The following is a 24716-nucleotide window of genomic DNA, read 5'->3' on the forward strand; positions in this document are numbered from 1 at the left end:
GTTTTTATAGTAAACTTGTTACTCCAGCAGTTACAGGAAGGTTATGGGAAGGAAGACCAACATGGTCTTCATGCTAGGATAATATTAACATTATTGTAGCAACAATCACGGGAGACTGTGGGATCAAGATGAGGCCTGTAGCAATGGAAACAGTACAGCTCTGAACCACAGCAACACTAACGGGACAAAAACTACAGTAGGCGTTATCAATAGGAGTCTCTAAAGTGATATTTTAGAAGCAGTACAAATATTATGTAATAATAAAAAAAAAAAATAAAAATAATGCTTAGTACAATAATCTAACAAATGAGTAAGTCAAAGTATATACAAATTTTTTTCTCTACCTTCTAAGGAGGGTAATATTTTGGAAAAGTTGTATAATTTTTTTTTTTTTCCATCTACACATACACAGGTTTTATTCAAAGAAGACCTCAAAAGAAATTGTGAATAGCTGTGTTTGCATGAACTGTTGCTATTCAAATATGTACATTTACATTTGCAGCATTTAGCCCTTTCTACAGAGTGATTTAAAGAAGGAAGTGTGAGGATGTGTGCTTATTTAAGTTCTTTGTGAAGAGGTAGTGCTGCATTCATGACCAAGAGGGAACTGGGAAGTTTGAGTTCCCAATAGGAAAGATCCGTTTCATATTGGGGACTCAAACTTAAACAGCCGTCCAACTCGTACTTCCTACTCGGAAAGTCTGAGTTTTTCAAGAGCTCCGACTTCTCCGGGTTGCGATTCCGTAACGTCGCTTCAACAAGACAGCACTCATAGTGAAAAGTAAGAACAAGAAATAGCAGCATGATTCAAATTTTTCAGCAGTCTTTTGAGCTTCTGTTTAGATTTGAGATGATGTTTTGATCAAACTGCTCTTTCATGTAATTTTCAGTGCTATTAACAGTGAATTATCACACCCACTTTAATAAAATAAGCACTAACTACACAAGTCTTAAATTCCAGTTTTTGTAGACAGCTTACAGCGAGTATTTATTTTATTTAGTTTCAGTTTACATTAGTTCAGATGGCTGAACTGGGAATAACAAAAGAAATATAGGTTTTATCAAAGCTTTTACAAAGGTTTTTTTTTTTTTTTTTTTTTTTTTTTTTTTAAAGAATGTTAGTTTGATGCTGATCCCATATTCACCTGTCCTCAGAATGATTTTTAAATAGATTAAATGTGTAACGTGAGCTGTGTTTGCTTACAGGACTGTCTGATTGCGCCAGGAGCGGGTCATGTTTAAAATGCACATGCAGAACTCACATTCATTCTGGTAGTGAAAGTAATCAGACACAAAGGTTTACACGGCTTTTATTCTTCTACTTAATAGATTTTTAAAAGGACGTTAACCCACCTTTTTCAGTCCGATAGGATTTTCAAACGGTTTACTTGATTCCGATTGAGGTGTTTACATGAATTTACATTTTTATTCCAAACGACCTATCAGATTATTAACGGATTATTAGGCAGGATAGAGAGTAGTTTTGATCCATTTCTTTCTTGAGGAATGGTATGTCAAGTCATGCTGTGAGATTCAAAGAGAATTTCTAAGAAGAATATGAAATAGCACAAACACAGTGGTTTAAGCCCAAATGCTACTATATATACTATTTTAAACACTTTTCTTGCACAGTGTGTCAGTTTTTGTACACCATGTTTTTCTCAAGCACACTTTCCCAATTCATAAGAAGCTGGTGGATGGAATCACCACTACTCTGGTTTTAAACAGCGTGTTGTGTGTGATGTGTTGTGCAGCACCTCCAGGAGGGACGGAAGACCCAGCAGTATTTGGAGCAGTGCTGGAAACAGATGGACAATGTGAGTATTACATTATAGGTGTGTGTGTGTGTGTGTGTGTGTGTGTGTGTGTGTGTTACCTCAACTAGAGCAGCTGAGTGTGTATGTATGTGTGACTAACCTGCAGACTGTCCACCAGCTGGGACCGGGTCTCCCTCTCTCTCATTTGCGTGTGAGTGATGTGGAGAGCGAAAGAGATTTTCAGATTGAAAATAATTCAATACACATCTGTGTAAAGGTCCAATCATGATATTTTGTGCATTTCTAAAGCGAATCACAATGCACCTAGGACTCGCTTCTTTTTGCCATCCCTACACTCCATACATTCTCTTTACTCCATGACACGCAGCACAGTGTACAGAGAGCAGTGTGGAGCAGTTAATGTATGCTGTAGTCAAACTGGATTGTTTTTGCAGCTTTATGGTTAGTGCAAGTGCAAGCCAGCAACAGCTGAATCTTGCATCCAGTGTAGTCATGTTGTAATGCCTTAGGTATTCTTCTGTTGCACTGTCACAAAATTAAACGCAGATGTTCTAACAAACTCCAAAAAACTAATTTCTTTACCACTTTTCCTCCTTTGCTTGTCTGATTGTTTACAGATACCGTGTATATGTATAAAACTATTGCTTTGGATTTTTGTTTGTCATCCTTTGAGTGGGAGAAGCTCCTGATGTGAAAAGCAGGGAGCTGTCTGCAGGCATCAGTGAGCAGTGATTATTAGTGCTTGTGGAATTGAATCATGTTTCACATTCACCAACCTGAAATGTGTCTGTGTGCCTGTTGATTGTCTTGGGTGAATGTGGCAGAGCAAGAAGAAGTTTGAGCGGGAATGCAGAGAAGCGGAGAAATCCCAGATGCTCTTTGAGAGGTTAGACAACGACATCAATGCCACAAAGTCAGAGGTGGAGAAGGTAAGCAGACAACTATCAGCGGTCATGGGTTAGTCATACACTTTCTGGTGATCTCACTGCTTGTTAAATAGGTTACAAATGCAGCATTTTGTTGTTCCAATCATGCAGACTGGCTTTAGGTGTTTTTTTTTGTTTTGTTTTTTTTTAATTTATTTGTTCATATTATTATGCTAGCACAGTTTAAAGAAAGTCCTTTTTTTTCCAGGCCAAGTCCCAGCTGTATATGAGAACCCACATGGCAGATGAGAGTAAGAACGAGTATGCAGCTCAGCTGCAGAACTTCAACGCAGAACAGTGGAAGCACTTCAATGTGGCCATTCCACAGATCTTCAAGGTAACTTTTCACTCTCCTGCTGTATTGTATTTCATCAAACTGCATAAATGGGTAATATGGTGTCTTTAGGATTCGCAACTACTACAGAAAAGATATTTGTATTTGTGAGGCTAATGTGTGTGTGCGCGTGTGTTTGTGAACTTGCATGTGCTTTTGCAGAATCTACAGGACATGGATGAGCGTCGGACGGTGAAACTGGGAGAGACGTACCGGAGCTTTGCCGAGGTGGAGAGGAAGGTCATCCCAATCATTTCCAAGTGCTTAGAGGGCATGGTGACCGCCGCCAAAAACGTCGATGAGCGCAAGGTGTGCAGTGATACACAAATGAACATCTCTGCAGATTTACAGACAGATATAGATCATTTTCCCCTGTTGAGAATCTGTGTACAAACAACAAACACAGATCCTCCAGTTTGAAAGGCAAAGCTAGTGACACAGTGAACCAAATATTATTAATGATGCATTCAAATTATGAAGATTTGTTTGAAGATTGTTACATTATACAGCCTCAAACAGACTGAGCATTACCAGTATCACATAACCCAAAGAAGGCAAAGAACTGTAATATTTCAGATTTTTGCTTGTTTACCCACAGTAGTGTTGTCATTAATATTCAGCTAAATGTTACATTTCTTAGGCTCAAGATGTACATAAAGGTCTTCAACATTTTGTTGTATAAGCCCCTCTCCTTTAATGCACAATGGCTTCGTATTCACTATCAAGATTTTTGATTTTTGAAAAAACTGGATTTTTGATACAACAAAAAAATTAACCTTGTGCAAAAATTCACATCTGACTCACCCTCATATATTCAAATATATGAGGGTGAGTCAGATGAAAACCTTAATTCTTTTATTTTGCACTATTTTGCACACAAATAGGTGTCACAAAAGTGTGTCAGGTTTAATTTAATGTACTGTTTCTCTAATTTATTTGGATTTTATTTGCCTCACCCTCATATATTCAGTGGCATATAAATAATATTTATTAATTTAGCTCAGTTTTACCAAAAACAGTCAGGTAGATCCTTCACATTTGAAGTTCTCATACATGAGCATTATAGAACCTACATAGTGCACTATATGCCCAATAGTCCAAGCATGACTTCAGTAAGTGCCAGCTGGAAATTGACTACTCAGCTGTAGTATAATTTAGGCCACATGTATTAAATGTAATCAAAAAATAAGGACAGAAATTAGAAAAATGTGTCAGTATAGTAAGCTGTAATTGACCTGCGTTTATTCAGACCTGACTCATTTTCTGCCTCAGTTGAGGAAGGTCATCTGACCAAAAGGTTTATGAAACTTTTAGAACTAAATAGAACAAGAGAACCTAAACATTTGACTGTGGATTATTATAAGTAAATATTATGACAGTTTGAGCAGTAAAATTCATATTGGCAAGCCCTACCTCATCACGTCTGAAGTACGAGTGTGCTGTTATATCAGTTGTGGCATTTGTTTTTGTGTGTCTAAGTTGTTGCGGGATGTTTCTGCTAGCCTTGGATCATTTCTGGGAAGTAGTCGTCGAGGTATGATAAACATGGTCAGAAACAGGGATGGGGTTAGGGAGGAAGCTCAGCATCGTAGCCAGGATTGCACAATCCTTCCCATGATGCTCCTTAAGCAGTCTTCAGCCTCTCATTCTGTTTTTAATTGGCTCGGTTTTGCTCTGACTATGTACCTCCACCCACAGACTGGATTGCTTCCCTATACTGTTCATGGAGGAACATTTGAGTAATGATGGCATGTTTGCAGTTTGCACTTGTATTCATGAGAGTAGCTCATCCTTTCCTGAGGGCTTTATATTGTCCTCGAGAAGGGCTGCATAGATGATCACATCCTTTTGCAGTAAACCACACCTCTGTGGACGTGCACATTTCCGAGTGACTGATAATCAGGCACCTGTTCACACTGTAACATGTAGCAGTACCTATTATACAAGAATTATATCTTATTATTTTAAACATATGGTGTTTGCCATCATAATCTCACACTTATCTGAATTGATTATCAGTGAATAGTATTTTAACATAATGTCTATTTCACACAGGACTCATCAATCGTGGTAGAGTCATTTAAGTCTGGGTTCGAGCCACCAACTGACTTTCCCTTCGAGGATTTCAGTCAGAACATCCAGCGCACAGGGTCAGACGGCACCATCGGTACTCCCAAAAACGACCCAGGCAAACCTGACCCCAAACACTCAATGGGAAAATCCAAGAACAAACTCTGGTTGTTTGGGAAAAAGCCCAAGGTAAGACTCGCACACAAGTACTTGGACCTATGCAGAATCACATGGGATGGCTACCACACATACCTGGCTGTCCTGAAAAAAAATTACAAGTAGCCACCCACCTGTTGGTATGATGTTTTTAAATCAACTGCATCTGCTTTCAGAGCAGATTACATAAGCAAATTCTTACAAGCCAGTACAAGACTTTAACCTGCCAGGGCTGTAAAAGGGTTTGACATGCAGTTAATCATTAACTTGTTATTTGCAGTATTAGGCCTCACAATGACATGTTAGCAGGTCTTTTGTATTTCCATTTATAAGTACTTTTTTTCTTTTAACATGATTGCATGACCAAGGTCAATTTTACTATTCATGATTTTTTTTTTTTTTTTTTTTTTTAAACTTCCAACCATTAATCATGCACTTTATTTGGGAGTCATAATCACTCTTTACTCTCAGTCAGGGTAATTGTATGTCTTAGCACAGATTTAGTTATGTAGCTGATAAGCCATAAGACATTTTTATTTTGATTCATTTGTTTGCTTTGTTTTTTTTTTGTTTTTTTTTTGACAATTGATGTTTTTGTTGCCCCAGCTCCCCCCTCCTGCCCCTCCCCCACCCATTCCTAGTGTCCTTTCTGCCCATTTTCAGTCTCCTAAATTCCCCACTGAACGAATAGCATACTGTCTCAATGAAATGAGAACGGTTACGTCCAAGATCCCAACATTCCGGGGTCTAAAGAGAGGGGTAAGAGCTGCTGGGTGTCTGCGTGCGCTTGTATGTACGTCTGTGTGCATTTGTGTGCATCTTTGTGTGTTTTTGCTGTGTTTTTGATGGTTTATTCTCATTTCCAGGTTTATGTTATAGGAATATTAAGCTTAGGAATAATGCATTTTTGGGGTGAAGCTTTTATTACACATACTAAGGCCCTTGACACACCAAGCTGACTGATGCCTGTCACATGTTGGTGGATGACCATTGCCTGTAGTTTTTGCAGTCTCTCACACACTACTGACACGAGTCATCCCTTGTCACTGCAGACTAAGTGTTGTGTTGACTGTGAAGTCTAGCGAATTAGTGCTGGAGAAGATAAACCAAATAGTGTGATCACACAGTGTGCTGCTGCTTATTTGCTGAAGCCAGTTATTTGTAGCATTTAAATTTCAAGTAAATTTAAACACATTCATAGTGGTGTCAGGGTAGCAGTTAGGCCAGTTTATTTTTTATTTTTCAAACGTTTTCAAACAGGATAAAAATGCACTAAATAGGGAATCAGTATATTGTACCGCTATAGGCAGATACTGTACCTAGTGTACTATTTAATACGGTAGTGTGCTGTTTGGAATGTAGGTTTTTTGAATTGTACTGATTCTTCTGGTTTTCATCTCTTTAACTAATTTTAGGATACTCCCTCCTGGTAAGGTGAAGTATATTCACCATGTACAATGTTTCACAGAGGACATGAGGCAGTGATAAGATGACAGGAAGTGATCATTGGTTGACCTTGGTAGTTCTTCAGTGTCAGCTTGGTGTGTCTCATCCCATTTAGATCAGAGGAAGTTGATACTAGACTAGGGGACAGGACAATCTGCAGGACAAGGCTTAAGATGACTGTCTTGTTTATTAGGCTGCAGCTGGTTTGTTTGTGCTGGTTGGATGTGGGTTTGCAGGGTGTTTTGCAATGACATCTAGCTATAATTTACATTGTTCACTGTAAGTAAATGTTATTCTTAATGACCCGTAGATACTGCTCTTCAGCAGATTTGCGATTAGCAGCTGGTTGCTGACAACAAAACGTCTTCATGACACCCTGCTTAGCTTTGTGCTTACGTTATTTCCCAAGGATGCCAACCCGAAGCCTGCTGCTTAAAGAAGATTCGTGAGGTCAATAAGGGTCTGTAATCTGTGGCGAGTGTGTGTGGACTACCATTACAGCACTAACAATGCCGTTCTGTCCTTGCTGTGTTAACTCCATCTCACCCAGGGGAACCTTTAAGGCATGATCTTTGTGCTGGGTTTCAGCCCCGGCCTGCTGTATCAGCATGATGCCGTGCTGTTAGTTAATGTCTAAAACCCTCGGTGGAGCCACAGTATTGACCAACGCTCATGAGCTACTTGTGTTATTGTGTGTTTTTGTGTATTTGTGAATGGCTTGGTCTAACCACAACTGCTCAGTGGTCAGTGAAGCTGGTGAGTAAGGAGTGCTGTAGTGTGGAGTGCTGTAGAAGTAGCTGTGAGTTGGCCTTAGAGCTCTTCCAGTTTTAGGGATCCTGTTTCTCTCATATGTCCTTCTTAAAGTTTTAGGGTTAAATAAAATTTGATAAAGAGCAGAGCATTTTAAAAATAGCAAACTGCTTACTTGAAACAGTAAATAGGCCCATGAAACTCTAACGAAGGACACCTCTTTTGGGATTTGTTTTCATTACATAATGCCCGCTGAGACTGTAGTTGCATGAAGGTGTTTGAGCACGTGTCTAAACATGTCAGTGGCTAACCACAAAGTTCTGTCTTCTCAGGCTCCAAACCTCGAGGATCTCAGCCACCTGCCTCCAGAACAGAGACGCAAAAAACTTCAGCAGAGGATTGACGAGCTCAGCAGAGAACTGCAGAAAGAAATGGACCAAAGGTTAGAAATGCAAAATGAGTGAAAGGAAGGCCATCTGCTTCTATAGAAGACACATGCTTATTTGTTTGCTTGTTTAGTCTTGGTTTTTATTATAGTAGAGTTAAAAAGGTAAAAACAGTAGTGAAGCGTTAATGAGATAAAGTCTTGTGGACTGTGTCGTGAATGTTAGTTTGTGAACAAATTCTTTCTGTAAATCCGTCTCACAGAGATGCATTAAATAAAATGAAGGATGTCTATGAGAAGAATCCTCAGATGGGTGACCCGGGGAGTCTCCAGCCCAAGATCTCTGAGACCATATGCAATATGGAGAAGCTGCGCTCTGAGATACACAAAAATGAGGTAATCTCCCCAGTGAACTGCATTGTTGCTGTGGTCATATAAGGAAATTCAGCCCACAAAGGCACATGTGGAGAAATGGCAGAGTACTGGACAGCCCTGTGCGCTAGTGACCCCTGGTGTAGCAATACACACAGTGCATCTCTGCATGTAGTAATGCAGGCACCATGTGCCTTGAGTGCCTTGAGGACTCCCGGTTACCAAAATTTCTGTCTTCAGACTTGAATACGGTGCTGTCTGGCCAGTTGTGATGGCTTCTATCACTTTGTGCTGCCTAGAAATTCCTTCCTGACCTTACCTACATCAGCACATGGAGTATGTCTCACAAATAATGTCCTAAATTTATGAGAATTTCTTTAAAAAAAAAATCAGTTTTCTAGCTTAACAATATATTTTCAGGTAGCACTATAGATAAAAGCAGACACAGTGCATGGTATAATGAAACATTGCTTTGAAACATTTTTTCCCTTTAAATCTGAAATGCTTTTGTTTCCCATCTTGAAATTGGCATTGTTTATTTGCTCTTAAATTACTCACAGTTACTTTTTTCAAATTAGATTAAGCTTCTTTAGTTTTATATCCATTCTTCTTCCTAACATGAGTGTTTATGCTTGTCAACATTCCAAAGCTCATCGTACATCTGATTACATTGTTCTGTTGTCCAATCCCTAATTCCTAGTGCTAATACTTCTGTCTCTCTGCTGCAGACATGGCTGGCAGAGGTGGAGGGGAAACAGAGTTCCCGTAGCGAACAGCGGCCCAGTTCAGATGTGAATCATCACGCACCTCATGGCAGAGAGAGGTGTGCATTTACATCTCAACATGGCCACATCATTTCTCCTAAATAAAGTGATAAACACAGTGATGGAAGAAACGGCGCCTCCTGAGACGTTGACACAACTGAAACAACAAATGATTATTTAAAATACTTAAAAGGCCACATGAATTCATTTGTGTAATCCATTAATTTGTGATTTGAGTGAACGGGAAAACTAGAGAGGATAATGCTATCACACACGTATCGGATTTCACAACAAGCTTTTAATTGGTTTGAAAATGTAGTTTCAAACCTAATCAAAATTATCCATTCCTGACCAAAAAATATATACTGGGGCTTAAATATTGGGCTTAAGATTCACTTTTATAATTTGCCTGGACATGTTATATCAGTAGGTATGCACAGCCAGCCACTTGCCTTTCAATATCCCTTTAGTTCAGATATTGAACTAGGTGTTGACATGGTATGATGTAATGAAGCCGTGTACATGCTGGTCACTTGACTTGACTCTGAGGCTCTGTTGATAGAATTGAATGCGATTTGAATGATTCAACACATTTTAAAGTCTGAGATCACTAGATCTCTTACATGCAGTAGATAATTGACATATATGTCCTATATGGAGGTCAATACCAAGTTGAATCCATCAGTCTCTCTGTTTCTCTGTTGTAGTCCTGAAGGCAGCTACACAGATGATCCCAACCAGGAGCACCGGGCGCCTCCCCAACCCGACCACCATGAGTTTGACGATGAATTTGAAGATGATGATCCCCTTCCTGCAATTGGCCACTGCAAAGCACTCTACTCTTTTGATGGTACAGTTTTAACAGATAAGGCCCCATAGTGCTTGTGTTTCAACAAACTTTATAGTATGGGTATGTTCCATGTATCAGTGTTTTTGTGTGTCTGTGTTAACGCACCTGTGCTCCTTTGTGTATTTGTGTGTCTACAGGCTCTAATGAGGGCACATTAGTGATGAAGGAGGATGAGGTGCTGTATGTTATCGAGGAGGATAAAGGTGATGGCTGGACGCGTGTTCGTAAGCAGAGTGGTGAGGAGGGTTACGTTCCCACATCCTACGTGGAGATCACGCTGGAGAAGCACAGCAAAGGTGCGGTCACCTACATTTGAGCTCATCTGAAGCATGGTCGCCCAGCCATGCTTGTCATGTTGACTGTTGGCATTGGCAGCACCACAGACTGCATCGTACCCTGTTCACTGTGTGAGCCCATGGACAAACACACACATATATATATATATATATATATATATATATATATATATATATATATATATATATATATATATATATATATGTATATATATACACACACACACTGGGTAAAGTGACCCTGACTATGTTTACTTCAATGGCAGGTTACTTTCTTTTTCACATTTCAGATTTTATTCGCCTTATGAAGTGTTCTCAGTTCATCTCGGATTATTAGCTTTGGCCATCATTTAAAGTGACCTTTTATCTCAGTAATGCAGTAGGATTAATTAATTTCATTCTTAATGAACAACCTTATTTTCAGTAAGTATTACTGAAATGGACCTGCGATTACTGTTCCTAGAAGTGTTTCAGGTGCCACCTTGCATTCAATGCTCAAGCTTAGGCATTTAGAAGTCCAAATCATTTAGAACAGTGGAAGAGTAAAATTGTATGTTGAGTGGACAAGCTTGGAGCATTTTCGTGGGCTGTATAATGTACACCAGCTTGATGGGTGTGACTTCTCTGTCCTATCCTGTGATTTCTGGCCAAATTTGTATAATCCACATTTATGTGCTGCATCACTATTCTTCAAATCATTATATGATAAATCTCAGGATCTGCAGTACATCTGTGTTAGTCTCCACATACGCCCTCAGTCCTCTCTAGTCGTGTTTTGTGTGAGTGACGGTGCTCTCTTTCCTCTCTCTGTGGCTACAGGTTCCTGAGTGGATGAGTGGGGCTCTGTGGTGTTGGTGGAAGGGACACGCTGCTCTGGGTCTATTAGTAGGTAGTGCAGGGGGTTTCAGCTGGAAGAGACAGGAACAGAGATAAGCAAGCAGATTGCATGTTTGCATGCTGACTCTCATTTCCATTAACATCATTTCGATTCAGCAGAAGCCTATGACATAGATGTGGTAGAAGAGGGGAGAGGGATGGAATAGGGTGGGGGTGTAAAGTGAGGAATCAGCTGCATGGTAGAAAGAGTAGGAAACCCAAAGAGCTGATCTAACCTGATATATTTATCCTAAACTGTGCCTGACCCTAACATTTCGCCTTGTTGCACTCCATTCCAGCGCTGTCATAGGAATGTTTTCCTGTGTCATCCCTTTTGCTTGCCTTAACATGCATGACGTGAACATGTCACTCCCTCTCTCAGGGCTGACTTGTCAGCACCTGGTAGGATGTAACCACTTCTAATCTTTCATCACCCCATTTCTGTGATGTCTTGTTTATATCATTATTGCATATTTTTTTCCCATTTTGACTGTATTCATCAACAATAACACATCCATCATGAATGCTAAGTACAGCATGAATGAACCAGAGTAGACACAAGACTGGACCACAGCAGCCCTATCACCAATCTCCAACATAATTATAACCAACTGGCAGTTCTCTCAGTGTGTGCTGTGGATCAAAATACTGCCTTGGACCAATAGAGGGTGACGCATCATCATACAAAACGGACCAAAGCCTGGATCTGTGAGAAATGCAGTGAACACTCCAACCTTCCTTACAGCCAATCCTAACACCTTTATTCTCTTCCAGCTTTCAGTATCATGCTTGAAGAACTCGTTTTCCAATAAGTGTCTGCATTATCCAAAAGTGTCTGCGTTATCCTTTTGTGTATGTTTGTGAATGTGTCATGCATATATTAAAACAATGTGTATGCATATGAATTATATGTATGCATATGTATATACCTAGTTAGGTTTTAATACTGATTTGTAAGTATTAACAACTTTTATTTCATACTGAATGTGTTTTTACCATGTCTTTTTATAGGGTTTTTAATCGTGCGAATGATTTTCGCTTCTACAACTCGTGCTGTTTTCTCTTTGTAATCAGTGCTTCTTTTAAAGTCTGAACACTTTTCTGCAGAGGACCCTGGTCTTAACCGATGCACTTTTTACCCTACTTCATTTAAATTTGAATTGAGTGAATGAATGAATGATGTTGGCTCTGACTGCTACTTTTGTATAAATATATTGTACAGTAAGAAACAGTGACCACTATCTACTGGGGTGTTTGATCAAGAGCAAGAGCAAACAGGAAATAAATGCTAAAGTCCCTTTGTCTCATTCTTTCTGTGTGTATGTCTGTGTCTTCATACTGTGTGTGTTTGTGTATGTAATAAGACATTTTTTTAATCTTCAGCATTAAGTACAGATAATGTTTGATAGTCAATTTGATCATTTAACTAAAAATAATTAGCTAAATAAGAATTATTAAATTTGTGCATGCTGGCTAGGGCTGGGCATTGATATTGATGTTCAGATCGTTTTTCACAATACGCTACTGACAGCAGTTTTACAGTAATTACAAATCTGGTTTGAAGTAGCTGATTAGATGTTAGAATTTTCTACTGAATCTTTAAAATGTAAAGAATTTTTCCTCTCTTTTTCAGTGATGAATATTTTCTTTTTATACACATTAAACAAGTAGCTATTTTCAAGTGCCAACTAAGGCTAACAGATGCAGGATTGTTATTTTAACACTTTTAACAATTATTTTAACAATTGTTATTTTAACAGATGTTATCATGAGGTTCTGTAATAGCTTTAGTCTCTTGTTAATAAATTTTTTAAGACAATACAAATACAGTCGGCACTACTAGCTAGTAGACACTAGCTTAAACAATTCCTTTATTAAGTGGGAGTTCCAATGAAAATACAATATTACTAAGACACAAATATGCCTTTGTTGAGTTAGACATTTTATTTAGACTTGTTTATCTATACATTTGCAACATTTCATACAAAGATATTAAAATTGAGTATTTACATGGCTGACAATTACGAGTAAACTATATTACATTACAGTTTAGCATTCACATGTATACTTTACTAACAATTATATACACCGTTTTACAGGTATGCTTCTTTCATTTACACACTTGTTGAAATAACTTCATACTTTACAATACAGTTCTAGACTAAAACTGGACAGCTGTTAATGTATAAATATGCAATACACTTTTAAACATACAGAACAGCCATAGTTCTCCGATCCATCTGTCCTTCTCATGATCACCATGGATCTATAAATAATGGCGTTAACTTATGTTAAGTGAACGATTCCTTTTTCTTCTCTCATTGTACCTTTGTCTCTTTAGCCCCTCTGCAAGCGTGATACTGTCCATAGAGCAGAAAAATACCCTCTTGTATTAGCTGTATTATTCCAAAGTGTGTGTATGGATAAAATCTTTTGGAATGCAGTACTGTTTATAGAAGATATGTTGTACCAAAGCACTTGTAAAAGAGCTTCCATTCTTCACAGTAGTTTTATTGGGCCATGTGTATTCTGCATTTAGAGTATTTCATGTCCTTCCACATGGTGCTTTGAACTGATCTGTATCTTCTGTCCTCAGAGTTCTGTTTGTTTAACAGGAGGCTCTAGTTTTCTGGACAGTGCAGTCAGGATTAGTTTGAACTTGTCGTGTCGTTCTGTTTGGTTTACCCCGGCCCCTCTGCTGCCCCAGAGTAGGCGTATCTGGAAGTCTGTCTTCAGGATCTCCAACATGTCCTCATCAGGACAGAAGTCTAGAGAAAAATAAAACAAGAGAAATGAAAGTCATGATTACTGATTTAATATTGCTATTAATGTTATTTAGACGTACTTGTACAAAATTGGGTAGGAAGAAAAAGACTTTGCTTCTGAAGACACCCCTAACCCCATTGGTCTTACCCACAGAATACGGTCTATGCTAGGGGTCATGAACTGTCTAGTTACCAAGCACTTACAAAAATACTGTAGCAGAACCCATTGTAGTTCAGTGACTATAGTTTTCTAAACATGACACAGCCAAAACCTAATCGTTAAGAATTAAGAGGTAACTGTTGTTGACATTCAGTCATGATAGTTGCTTATCCGGACCTTTGTAAGTAAGGAACTGAACCTTTACAAATTATAGTTGAACACCCTTGGTCTATTGTCTTACCTTGCAGGACCCGCTTGGCGTTATAGTAGTAGGTGTCAGCATTGCGTGCAACAGCACGGGCCTCCTCCAGATGGCGCAGCATGATCTCACAACCCTGGTCATTGCTTTCCCAGAGCTCCATGCCCTCAAATGCAACTGCTGGTCTTTCCATCAGGGTGAGGAGAGGCATCAACAGTGGCACAGTGGCACTGCTCAGTGGAACCTCTGCTGCAGAGGACAGAAGGACTCTGTTACTATTAACTTCCTACTATTAACCTTACCAGCCAGCATCAGTATCGATGTCTGAAAGTATTTAAAACACTTAATAATCTAAACCGCAGTATGATCTATTGATGTTTCAGTGTAATTATGACAGGTACAAAAATTTTATCAAAAACTCACCACTCCCGTCATACAGGCCTTTGTAGAATGGTTTGAGAGATTTCTCATAAAGGATGGCAGTGTGTGTGTAATTCCTGCGTAAGGTGGTCCACGTGTGATCCAGTCTCGTGATCTGTGAGCAGAAAGAAAATCAGAAAGAGTGTATTTCCTGCAGTTTGACCACAGGCATCTTTTTTATGTCCATGCAATGCTCAGCTTCTGTGAGGTGCAGAGGCAGTTCTGAATGAGTGCTACCTGAGGCATGTCCAGTGCTTTCATTATGGATGAGAAGGCATAAAGGTCTCCCATGGAGTCTTTTAGCTCCTGGGCAACCAGAATGATTCGGTTTAGCGTGGCTGCTCTCTCCTCGAGGCTCCCTGTACAGCCCAGGATGTCCACGGCAACGCCAATCGCCATGGTGTTATGCCTGTTTTGAATAAGGAAATTTAACTCAAATGGGATCGGCTGATTATATGACATTTTAGCCTCTATGGTGTAGGACATCAGTGTGTAAAGTAACAGTATGTTGTTTACCTTTCCATGAGATCCTGACGGAGTTGCCTCCCATGTGGTAGGGTTACCAACTCCAGCCCGGAGGTCACGCCCATCTGACATTTCATTTCGTCTGAAACATTTAGAATCCGGGCAACCTTGCAAATATACACACAACATTTACATGTTAGGTTCTGTATGTTATCCTTTACATAAAATTAGTCAGTTTCTGTTATTTCTGTTATATTACTACAAACTTCCAAAGGAGTCTTGTCCTTTCTGTTGCTTAAAAGACCACACAAACATAATTTCCTCCACACTAGCCCTCTAGTCATGAGTTGAAACTCATGAAAACACTGTTTTTAATGCTATACTGATTATATTCTTGTTCTACATGTGTCCTTGTCTGGCACTTCACACACTACCAGGCTGGCAGGAAGAACCGGTCTCAAACTCTAACGTCTGAAACAGCAAAATGGTACACGGAAGTGCTGGTTATGAACCTGTCACTACTGATTGTATTCAGGTTTTGGGTGTGGATGGGTGGGTTATCCTTTTAGCAGTAGTCCATAAAAAAAATGAAGGTTGAAGGTTGCCTGAGGTTCTCATTGCAAAACTTAATAGCACTGTTCACAACATATACAATGCTCCTACTACATGTGGTTGTAGGAAGTGCTCCCTGAAGAGGTATGATACCAAGAAACTTGATCAGAGTATCTTGTAAGCTTACCTTGCAGTCAGCTTGCAGGATGTGTTTGGCGATGGTTTTGGGATCCTGACTGACCAGCAGTTCTTTGACTCTCTTCAGCACAGACATTTCCAGTGGCTTATTCTCTGATGGCAATAACCTGAACTCTACCTCCCCTGGACTGAATGCTGATACCATCTCAAACACAGGCCTCCGGAAACCTCTAACCTTCTTTGCACCAGAGTGTCGGACTTGTCTCTGCTCTTCCTCCTGCTCTTTGTCTTCCTCTTCACTGCTGTTCTGCAGGGCTTCAATGGCATGATGGTAAGAGCTGCGATCCAGCTTCATGCTCCCACTGCTGTTTCTTTTCTCCTCCACTTTCAACCTCTCCACATAACCATTAGAGGCACTAATCCTTTCCCGCTCAGCAGGACTACATGGGCTCAGCTCACAGTAGCTCACGTCTGGGCTAACTGGGCTGACTGACTGCTGTGGGGTAGAAGGCCAGTGTTTCTGGGGCTTCACTGGAGGTACCGGAGCTACAAAGGGCGAGTGAGGATGCCTTGTAGAAGGCACTTTGCTGGGTTTAGGAGGTGGCTTGGGGCAGAGTTGACTATCAGAACCACGGATGGCCTCGCCTGCCTGTGTCTCAAAGGCCATCTTGCGAGGGACCGTAGGGCTGAGGGCTGGCTCACTGCCTGTCCTGAATACAGGAGACTTTGGGCACGACTGGTCCTCCATATGGTGAGTCTGGGCCTGGAGCCTTGATCCTGGTAGCAGGAAAGAATGCATGAATTATTTAGGATATTGTATTATTTACATATTCATTATCTGACAGCTTTGATGACAGATGCTATGCATGGATTGTGGAAAAAGACGGTGTTTAATTCATAGCTGTCCTTGATGTGCTGGGAGTAACTTGAAAAGAAAGAGTACAAAATATTTCCTTCTCTCCATCCCTGTCAACTGAAATGATATGGACATGAAACATGTCTTCTGCCTCCTTCCTGCATTCTAATTCACTCTTCTTCCGCAGAACAGTTACTTAGCATTTCAATTCTACGTCTCACTTCACACGTTTGGCTCCCGACAACTGAAAGAGTTTCAAAGGCAGGGCGCTACAATGACTTTGAAAAAGTCTTTTGCTTTTGTTCAGAGAGAACCAGCTAGACGGAAAATGACTAGTTTTCAAGGCTGTCAGAGCAGCAGACCATCAGATGTGAAGTGTGTCAGTGCATCAAACAAGGATGAAAGCAGAAGCGATCATGCTCACCGAGCGGAAGGAAACTCTCAGACTGATGGGTCTTCAACGGCCGTCTCCTCTCCTGAACGTGGTTTAGACACGCTGGCTGGCTTCCGCACTTTTCTCTGTTGCTGTGAAGGAGAAAGATGGGTCATTTAGTCTCACAGTGCTCCTGAACAGAAGCATCACCAAGCTTGTCTGCTGTGCACAACATTGGAGAAGAATTTTATATGCTCTGTGTGTGTGGATTTCTGCAGCATAGAGGCTTGTAATTTTGCTAGAGTATTTTTTGTCATGGTTTGCCTTGGCATTTCACATCAGGATGGTTTTCTCTCTATTCATCTACACATACACATGCCTGGGTTATACCCTGCTTAGCCACAGGAAGGGTTTTCTTAGACGTGTACTTATCTTTGCTGGTTTGACATAAACGCAGTGTTTCCGTTATAGATTTTTAAACAGTCTATTCAGACCATAACCTACACTATGATCAGTGATAGTTTCTATCTTTACTTCAGAGTTCCTATTTCTGTAAATTCTTCCACATGATTTAGTAATAAGTAAGAAGTTTGCTCACCTTAGAAGGTTTCCACGGCCAAGGGTGTGATCTGCAACTTGTCCGTTCATGATATTCAGGCTCAGTCGTTTGGAGCTCTGGTTCTTCTTCTCTCTTTGGCCAGACTCTATATGGACAGATCCGACTCCGTACTTCTCCTCCAAGGACCTCAGTGGCAGCGTCCTGTTGATGGGCTGGAAGATGATGGCTCCCACTACCTCAGACACAGGCTCTCGGTTACCCACGTAGTATCTCACTAGAGCAGGGATGCTGTCAAAGCCCTCTTTCTCAAACAGGTACTGTACTCGTGAGTAGGCTTCATTCATCCCCAACACCCTTTTGTTTATTTTGAAGTGCTGGGGACTGTTCTTCCACTGGCATGTCAGGACGTAGTTTCCTGGGCTAGACAGCGAGTCACGGATCAGGAAGTCACCGTCACGCTGGACCAAGTTCTCAGCCACCTAATGACCAGCAGCACATGGAAGGAGTTATTAAGCATTTTATTTTTTCCATATTTAGTTTCTGTTTGCTGCCGTTTATATATCTTTATCTGTGGGACAGAGATGAAATATGATTTTTGGACAGGTAATATCCTCCAAAATATGTCATATTCTTTTGTACTTTTACTGTGACGTCTTTAAAAAAAAAAAAGAGCAAGAAGTTTTGAACTTTTCTGTTAGAACTGTACACTCTTAGGGAACTCTGTTTCCCTAGAGAGACAATGCTTGTACCGACGAGAGTGGCAAGAGTGTACCGTGGATCTTTATTCCGATGGACAATTTTGCAATTTAGAACCTTATTTCTGTCTTAATCTGTCATTTTCTTCCTGAAAAAACCTTTATAAGACAACAGAGAAGTGCATGTGGAAGACTATCACAGCCTAATATTTATATATATATTAAAATTTCCTTGAAAAAACTAATAACCCTCTAGATGCTAAAAAGATTACACCACAGTTTCTGTTATTTTTTTCTGGTATTGTTATTATATTTGCGCAAATTGCAAACGTGCTACTATAAATGAAGTCTAACTGCACCTCAACTAAGTCCTAAATATGACAGTTTACCTAAGGTAATAAAAAAATAAAAAAGTTTTTTTGATTTAATGCTAACTTTCTACACTTTAAAATATTTTATTTGAAATCCAATGTGACTACACATTCAAAACAATCATACAATGATCGAACTGTCTAATCATTTACAGTATGCACTGTATAATAGATTTGATGGATGTATAACCAGTGACTCTTCCTGGTTGCTTTTAATAAGCAGGTTGATTTTGGCCTATTACATAAGACAAGCACTTTTTTTTAATTTCACGTAACTTTTTATTGGACTGAGCTTTGCTGGGAAAGGTGGCTCCATGTCTGAAATGAACTTGCAGGTGTTCAGTAGGTTAATTACAGTTCATATACTAGAATTGGGGGGAAGTTGTATACAATTTCTACATTGTCTAAATAGTGGTTTTTAGGGGTTACAGTGTTTTACTCGCTTTTTGTTTGCACCACTGTATATTGTCTATCAGAGGAAGCAGCTGGTTTTGTTGAACTGATTTATATACACTACACTGCTTTGATAGTTCTCTTTTCCAGGTGGACTTGTACTGCAGGTTCATACCTGCCCAGTATTAACATAAACATTATTTCCTCATCAATATTCAACTTTTATTTTTCTCCCTCACAACCTACACAGCACTTTCTGGACATTGCTACCAACAAGCAAAATCAATCACAAATCATAATTGCTGTGATTTCCCTTTAGAAATGGCATCAAAATCGATCAGTGACTTCCCTTTCTTCCCAAGTGTCATTTGTTTAATCACCTTCAGTTGAGCAGGTCTGACTCGTTTGTGTTTAAAGGCTGGCGTGGCTAAACATGATCTGTGGTAAAGATTATGGGCAGCCAGGAGGTTTTATGCTAACAAGTCACAGATCACAGGAGAGTATTACTTTCTTTGATATCATTAAGGCATTCAATGGCCTGCATGACCAGCTGTAAATTCTTCTGGCTCAATTCTCATACCATATTACGTGTACGCATGTTTAACTTGTAAATGATAGATATATGGGAAAAACCATCATGCGGTAAAGTGTTTTATTCCTCTTATACCACATCTATTTGCCAAGACTAATTTATATATATATATATATATATATATATATATATATATATATATATTTTTTTATTTTTTATTTTTTTTATTTTTATATATATATATATATATATATATATATATATATATATATATATATATATATATAATTTATATATTTATATATATTTATATTTATATATATATATATATATATATATATATATATATATATATATATAAATTAGTCTTGGCAAATAGATGTGGTATATTTATATATATATATATATATATATATATATATATATATATATATATATATATATATAAAATTATTTATTTAAGTATGTCATATATGTAATATTGGGGAACGTCCACAAAACAGTCATTCCCTCACAAGCCTCTCTCTTTTCTCTCTATTTTCAAGCTAATAAGGTAAAAAACGCAGCTTGTTATTTTAATGAGAAACTGCAAGGCCCTCTGTCCTGAAGAATTTCCTATGTTGGACTACTTAAATTTGTACTTCTGGCTGTTACAAAGTGCTGGCACTGGAGACACCTTCCGAAAATCCTTCACCATATAAACAGTTACACGTTTATGTGCGCATCCACCATCCAATTCCCAAGTCCCTAATCCCAGGTTTTTACTATAGAAAAAAAATATTATATTAGAATGAGTGCATTAATATAAACCTGTGATGTGCTTTGCTACTGTCAAAGTCAAACTGTTATAGAAAATCACCTTCTGAGCAATCACATTTGATAATTCAACAGTGCTGTGGTACAGGAGTGATGCATTGTATTCAATGAAAATGCTGAATGATGGATTGTTACATTCATGGCAAAGTGTGCAAAATAGCATCGGACTCATCTATGTCTGCTATGTCCTTGTGACGGGTGCGTAGTGAAACATGGACTGCTGCTGTGATTGATGCCAGGTTGTATATGTAGTTTAGTCCCTAGTGAACACACAGCGATGTTAAAGTGACATCTAGATTTCAGCCTGAGTAAAATTTTTACTTCTGAATACCTATTAGATTGAATAATATTTACTTCACTTACTGGGTTTGAAAGACACATAAGAAGAATGCTCTTAAAGAGTTAAAGAGTATGACATGCTTTTCTGAACACTTTTGCACTTCGAACATTTGTATGCTTTTTATTTTTAAATGTGGCTCTACCAGTTCTAAGCAGGTTTGACTCCTACGAACTGAGTGATGTTCAGGCACTGTGAACCTTTGTTACAAGCTTAACTCTAAGAGAAGCTTGTGACAACAGGAACCAAACACTGGTCATTCAGTTTAATGTATTGCAGGTGTACTAAAAATTAGTGGCAGGATTAAAGTGTAACCAGTGTCATATGTGCCTTCCATATCAGAGATTAGTGCTGTACTAACCTTGTCTCAAGGATGAGCTGTAGCAAACACACCACATGTCTTCATTTCATTATCATGTTTCACAAAGAGACTGAATGATCCTCTGCCAGAGATCAGACATGTCTCACTTCACACGTACAGCAAAATATGATTAGCCGAGCTCAGCTAAAGCAGCAGAAAAGTGAGAGCTATATTTCATAGATACTGGCTCTCATCTCTCTCAGTTAAAGTACAGGTACAGCACAAGGCTACAAAACACACAGCAGTTTCCTGTCCATATACACCCTGCATTCCTCCTGTCATTTGTGTGTAACACTGTGAGTTTACCTGTCTTGGAATGGCTCCATGGTACCATGCATGGCTGCGAGGTTCCTCTCCACACTGTTTCAGCTCTTCCTCCAGCTCCCGGCGTAGCTTCTCTGGAGCTCCATCCATGATATGCTTGTCCCTGGAGAACTGCACATAAATGGGAGCAACAAAGTCTTTCAGTGTCCTCAAGTCCATGATTGTACCATACACACCGCATGTGTGTTTGTGCCACAATGCAACCTTCACACTTAACTCCCTCCCTTTTGCTCACTCTTTTATTTGTAACCCTGCCTCTATCTTCTGCCACTGTCACTCTCAGTACAAACCTGCCTGATAGATGTACCTGTTGATGATTTCCATGACTCAACAATCCCTCCCCTTTTTCTGTATCCTAACCTCTGATAGGCTGCGGAACGTGCCCTACCTTTACCTGTAGGTGCACGCACACACACACACACACAAAAAAAACCCTGCTTGTTCCTGTTCTGCTGTCTGACTCATTGTTTTCTGTCAGAGATTCATTTTGGAGAATCCAGAAGAGGGTTGAGTAATAAATGGGCCAGAGCTAATGAAACTTTACCAGAATCAGTAGGATTTCCTCATATTAGTAAATTCTATTAGCAAAACATAATTCAGTGCAGGTTCATTTCAGTGCATTAATGAATTAGTTGACTTGTCACTAAGAAATAATGGTATTGAGTAACCAGACAGACAAATAGAAAATGTCAGACACGCAACCCACATACACAGCATCTGTGCTTGAGCAAGAGCTAACCTGCAGAGTTACAACAATATAGTCCTTTCTGAGTTTCTTAATCCTTTGTGTTAAACAAGTGTGAAAGACTCTCTTTCCTTTTAGACTGAGTAAACCCACGCTGCTTTTTATCCAGTATTTACTATAAACATACTGATATACTTACTGTAATAATAACATAATGTATACTTGGAGAGGAGTATACTTACAGTTTACAGTTAATACTAGCATCTCTAGGTATACTTAAAAAGGCTAAAGTATACCTGAAGAACAGTTGCCAGCAACATGCCAAGTAACCTATTAGTTTGGTACTTTTATATGTACTAGTGATAGTATGGTTATGAAACTTATTTAAACGTTAAAGACTACTTATATCTATTTAAGTCCACCTTAAGTTATTTATCAGACTTTCATGTGAGCAAAAGTTAATCCAGTATACAATATACTCAGAATACCTGTTTAAACAGTCATTGTAAATTGTAGTTAAAGAAGAAATTTGAATTCCTCATTACCCAAATTCATATCATCTTGAATTTATAGTGTAGTACTTCAGCTGACACTTTGTCTTTAAATGTGCCTGATGTGACAGTAAACAAAAAGATAAGTACTTGTATTAAAAAAAACCATTTTCAGAGTGGTATTGAGCCTATGTCCCAAAGATCTGGCTTCTGCATCCTGGCTTCCACACAGGAAGGGTGGGCTTCCTTTCCTCTCTTTCTTTCTTTCTTTGGATTTTTCCCCATGTTCTCCTCAGTTCAATTTGGTCTCCTGCCAGTACCCACCCACCAGCCAGCTCTCCCCTCATACATCAGCTACCAACCGGGGAGGCTGAAATCTAAGATGTGCCAGCCAGCCACATATTATCGAACTGCTGCTCATGCTGCATCACAGGGCAGTGTAACACACTCTGAGGAAAGCACTATCTACCCTCTTCCACATACATGAGCTCACAAATGCCCATGATTGGCTAGTGTCTCTGTGATTGACAGGGGAGTGAGATTGATTGACTGCTCACAGCCAAGCAGTCAGCACCTTTAACTTCACTTGCACATCCCACGTGCACAGTATAGTGCACTCTTCTCTCCGTCGCTGTCTACTCTTCCTTACTTCCACCTTTTCTCTCTCATTTCTTTCCTTCTTTTTTCTCTTTCACTCTTTTCTCTCCAGATCTTCCTCTTTCACTCTTTTCTTTCTACTTAACAGACCTCGCCTCTTTCTCTTCCTCCTACTCTTTCTTTCTTGTGTAAAGGAAATAAACAACATATATTTTGGTAAATGATAAATGTGCTTAATGCACATACAGTACACTACACTTGTACTGAAATGTACTGAAATATACTATTTTTCCGAAGGGAAGACAATATATTCCTGGAATCAGAGCACTCTGTGTGATTGACTGGTTCCATAGCAAGTCTGGAAATATACACTGGATGACACTAATGACATACAGAGTGTCCAGTGCCAAAGGCCTAGCTGATTCACTTGAGTGCTTTGTTGTTGACTTGGTTTAGTCTAATGTGACACTGTGTGTCCTTCATTTACAAAAAAAGGAACTTACAGTTTATTTTATGAGTAACTCTAAACCATGTAAAATGTTCAGTTTATTTTTCTTCTTGTGGAAAAGGAAAGCGCATCTTGGAGCAGTGATCGCAATTATCTGACTGCAGGGGGCAAAAATGTTGGGGACATTTAAAGAACATCCTCACATCTTCTTCCTTTCAGCTGAACATTTGGAATGCTTGCTATGTGTGCTACCCAGCCTCAGAGTCTTAAAAGTACTAGCTTCATGCCCAACACTGTAGTTGTGTGTCCTGTGGCTGCTTCATGTGGTGTCAGTGCTTAACCTCAGGCTAAATCTGGCTGTGCGGGAAGGGCCTTTTTACACTACTTCACATTTTACTGTGACCCTGTTATATGGCATATAAAACTGGCACAGAATTGCAGGAAATTAGGAGTGAATTTGTGTGCTTTGTTTGCTTTGTGTAGTGGAAACTCAAACTGATACGGCAGTGACTGTTTGTTTCAGCAGACGCTTGATGAACCGAGCGGGAAGCTCACTTACGCACGCATGCACTTACACATAACCACACTTTGTACAGCAGCGTATTTTATTAGTATGGCTCATTTAAAAGAGTGTGTCCCTTTAGCCCTTTAGATTAAAATAGTTTTTATGGCTTGACAAACTGCTACTCAGCTGGATCTAGTTGCGTATCTGTGTTAGCTGAGAGGCGTTTGTGGTGATGTCATTGATTCAGACAAACAAGACAAAGCACACAAATAGTCGCTGTCTAAAACATAAATAATGCTACGAAGGCTGTATTCAGAGGCATGAACGCCTCGAGCCATGTCCAAATCGAAAGTTTTCATACAGTGCTGCCTTCTGAGATGCTTTCAACTGGTTGATTTTTGATGGCAGCATACATGTATTCTTTGCTGTCCTACTTATCCCATAATCCAGTCAACCAGCCTGTAAAAAAATTGATGGCAGAAACCCCTGGAGAGAGCGGGAGCAATTTAGCAAGTTATTTGTAATTATTTTCTGACTTAAGATTTTGTTTCTAGTTACATATGGTTGCGTAGTCACAGAACATCTGGTCTGTTTTCTCCAACAGTACTTTATTCCATCTCATCTAATGGACTTTTTCCTTAGGGACTGTTAGTTTGTGTCAGTGACCTTGC

The 24716-nt window shown here is 39.4% G+C and overlaps 2 protein-coding genes across 9 annotated transcripts in view; one reads left to right on the plus strand and one right to left on the minus strand.

Moving 5' to 3' along the window:
* The window catches only part of fnbp1l (formin binding protein 1-like), a 47170-nt gene extending 34860 nt beyond the window's left edge, over positions 1-12310 (plus strand). Inside the window, exons 5-16 of one of the 3 annotated variants that reach the window (XM_053236515.1) lie at positions 1755-1817; positions 2603-2707; positions 2913-3041; positions 3201-3347; positions 5094-5297; positions 5871-6023; positions 7452-7466; positions 7793-7902; positions 8109-8241; positions 8946-9040; positions 9689-9831; positions 9969-12310. In XM_053236515.1, the coding sequence (XP_053092490.1) occupies positions 1755-1817; positions 2603-2707; positions 2913-3041; positions 3201-3347; positions 5094-5297; positions 5871-6023; positions 7452-7466; positions 7793-7902; positions 8109-8241; positions 8946-9040; positions 9689-9831; positions 9969-10147 (1476 nt within the window). In that variant the 3' untranslated portion in view covers positions 10148-12310. The remainder of the gene's footprint in view (positions 1-1754; positions 1818-2602; positions 2708-2912; positions 3042-3200; positions 3348-5093; positions 5298-5870; positions 6024-7451; positions 7467-7792; positions 7903-8108; positions 8242-8945; positions 9041-9688; positions 9832-9968) is intronic. The other 2 variants (XM_026918328.3, XM_026918321.3) reach the window with 2 other exon arrangements.
* Positions 12311-12924: 614 nt separating this feature from the next.
* Positions 12925-24716, minus strand: part of bcar3 (BCAR3 adaptor protein, NSP family member) — a 76029-nt gene continuing 64237 nt past the window's right edge. For 4 of the 6 annotated variants that reach the window (XM_026918933.3, XM_026918942.3, XM_026918962.3 and 1 more), the window contains 9 exons: positions 21302-21430; positions 17530-17969; positions 16983-17083; positions 15752-16479; positions 15064-15179; positions 14785-14956; positions 14551-14662; positions 14170-14376; positions 12925-13771 (listed from right to left, as the gene is read on the minus strand). In XM_026918933.3, the coding sequence (XP_026774734.2) occupies positions 13596-13771; positions 14170-14376; positions 14551-14662; positions 14785-14956; positions 15064-15179; positions 15752-16479; positions 16983-17083; positions 17530-17969; positions 21302-21430 (2181 nt within the window). In that variant the 3' untranslated portion in view covers positions 12925-13595. Of the gene's footprint in view, positions 13772-14169; positions 14377-14550; positions 14663-14784; positions 14957-15059; positions 15180-15751; positions 16480-16982; positions 17084-17529; positions 17970-21301; positions 21431-24716 lie in introns of those variants that run through there. The other 2 variants (XM_034306689.2, XM_053236514.1) reach the window with 2 other exon arrangements.

This window comes from Pangasianodon hypophthalmus, chromosome 8 (assembly GCF_027358585.1).
Source record: "Pangasianodon hypophthalmus isolate fPanHyp1 chromosome 8, fPanHyp1.pri, whole genome shotgun sequence".
In the NCBI taxonomy this organism is placed as follows: Eukaryota; Metazoa; Chordata; class Actinopteri; order Siluriformes; family Pangasiidae; genus Pangasianodon; species Pangasianodon hypophthalmus.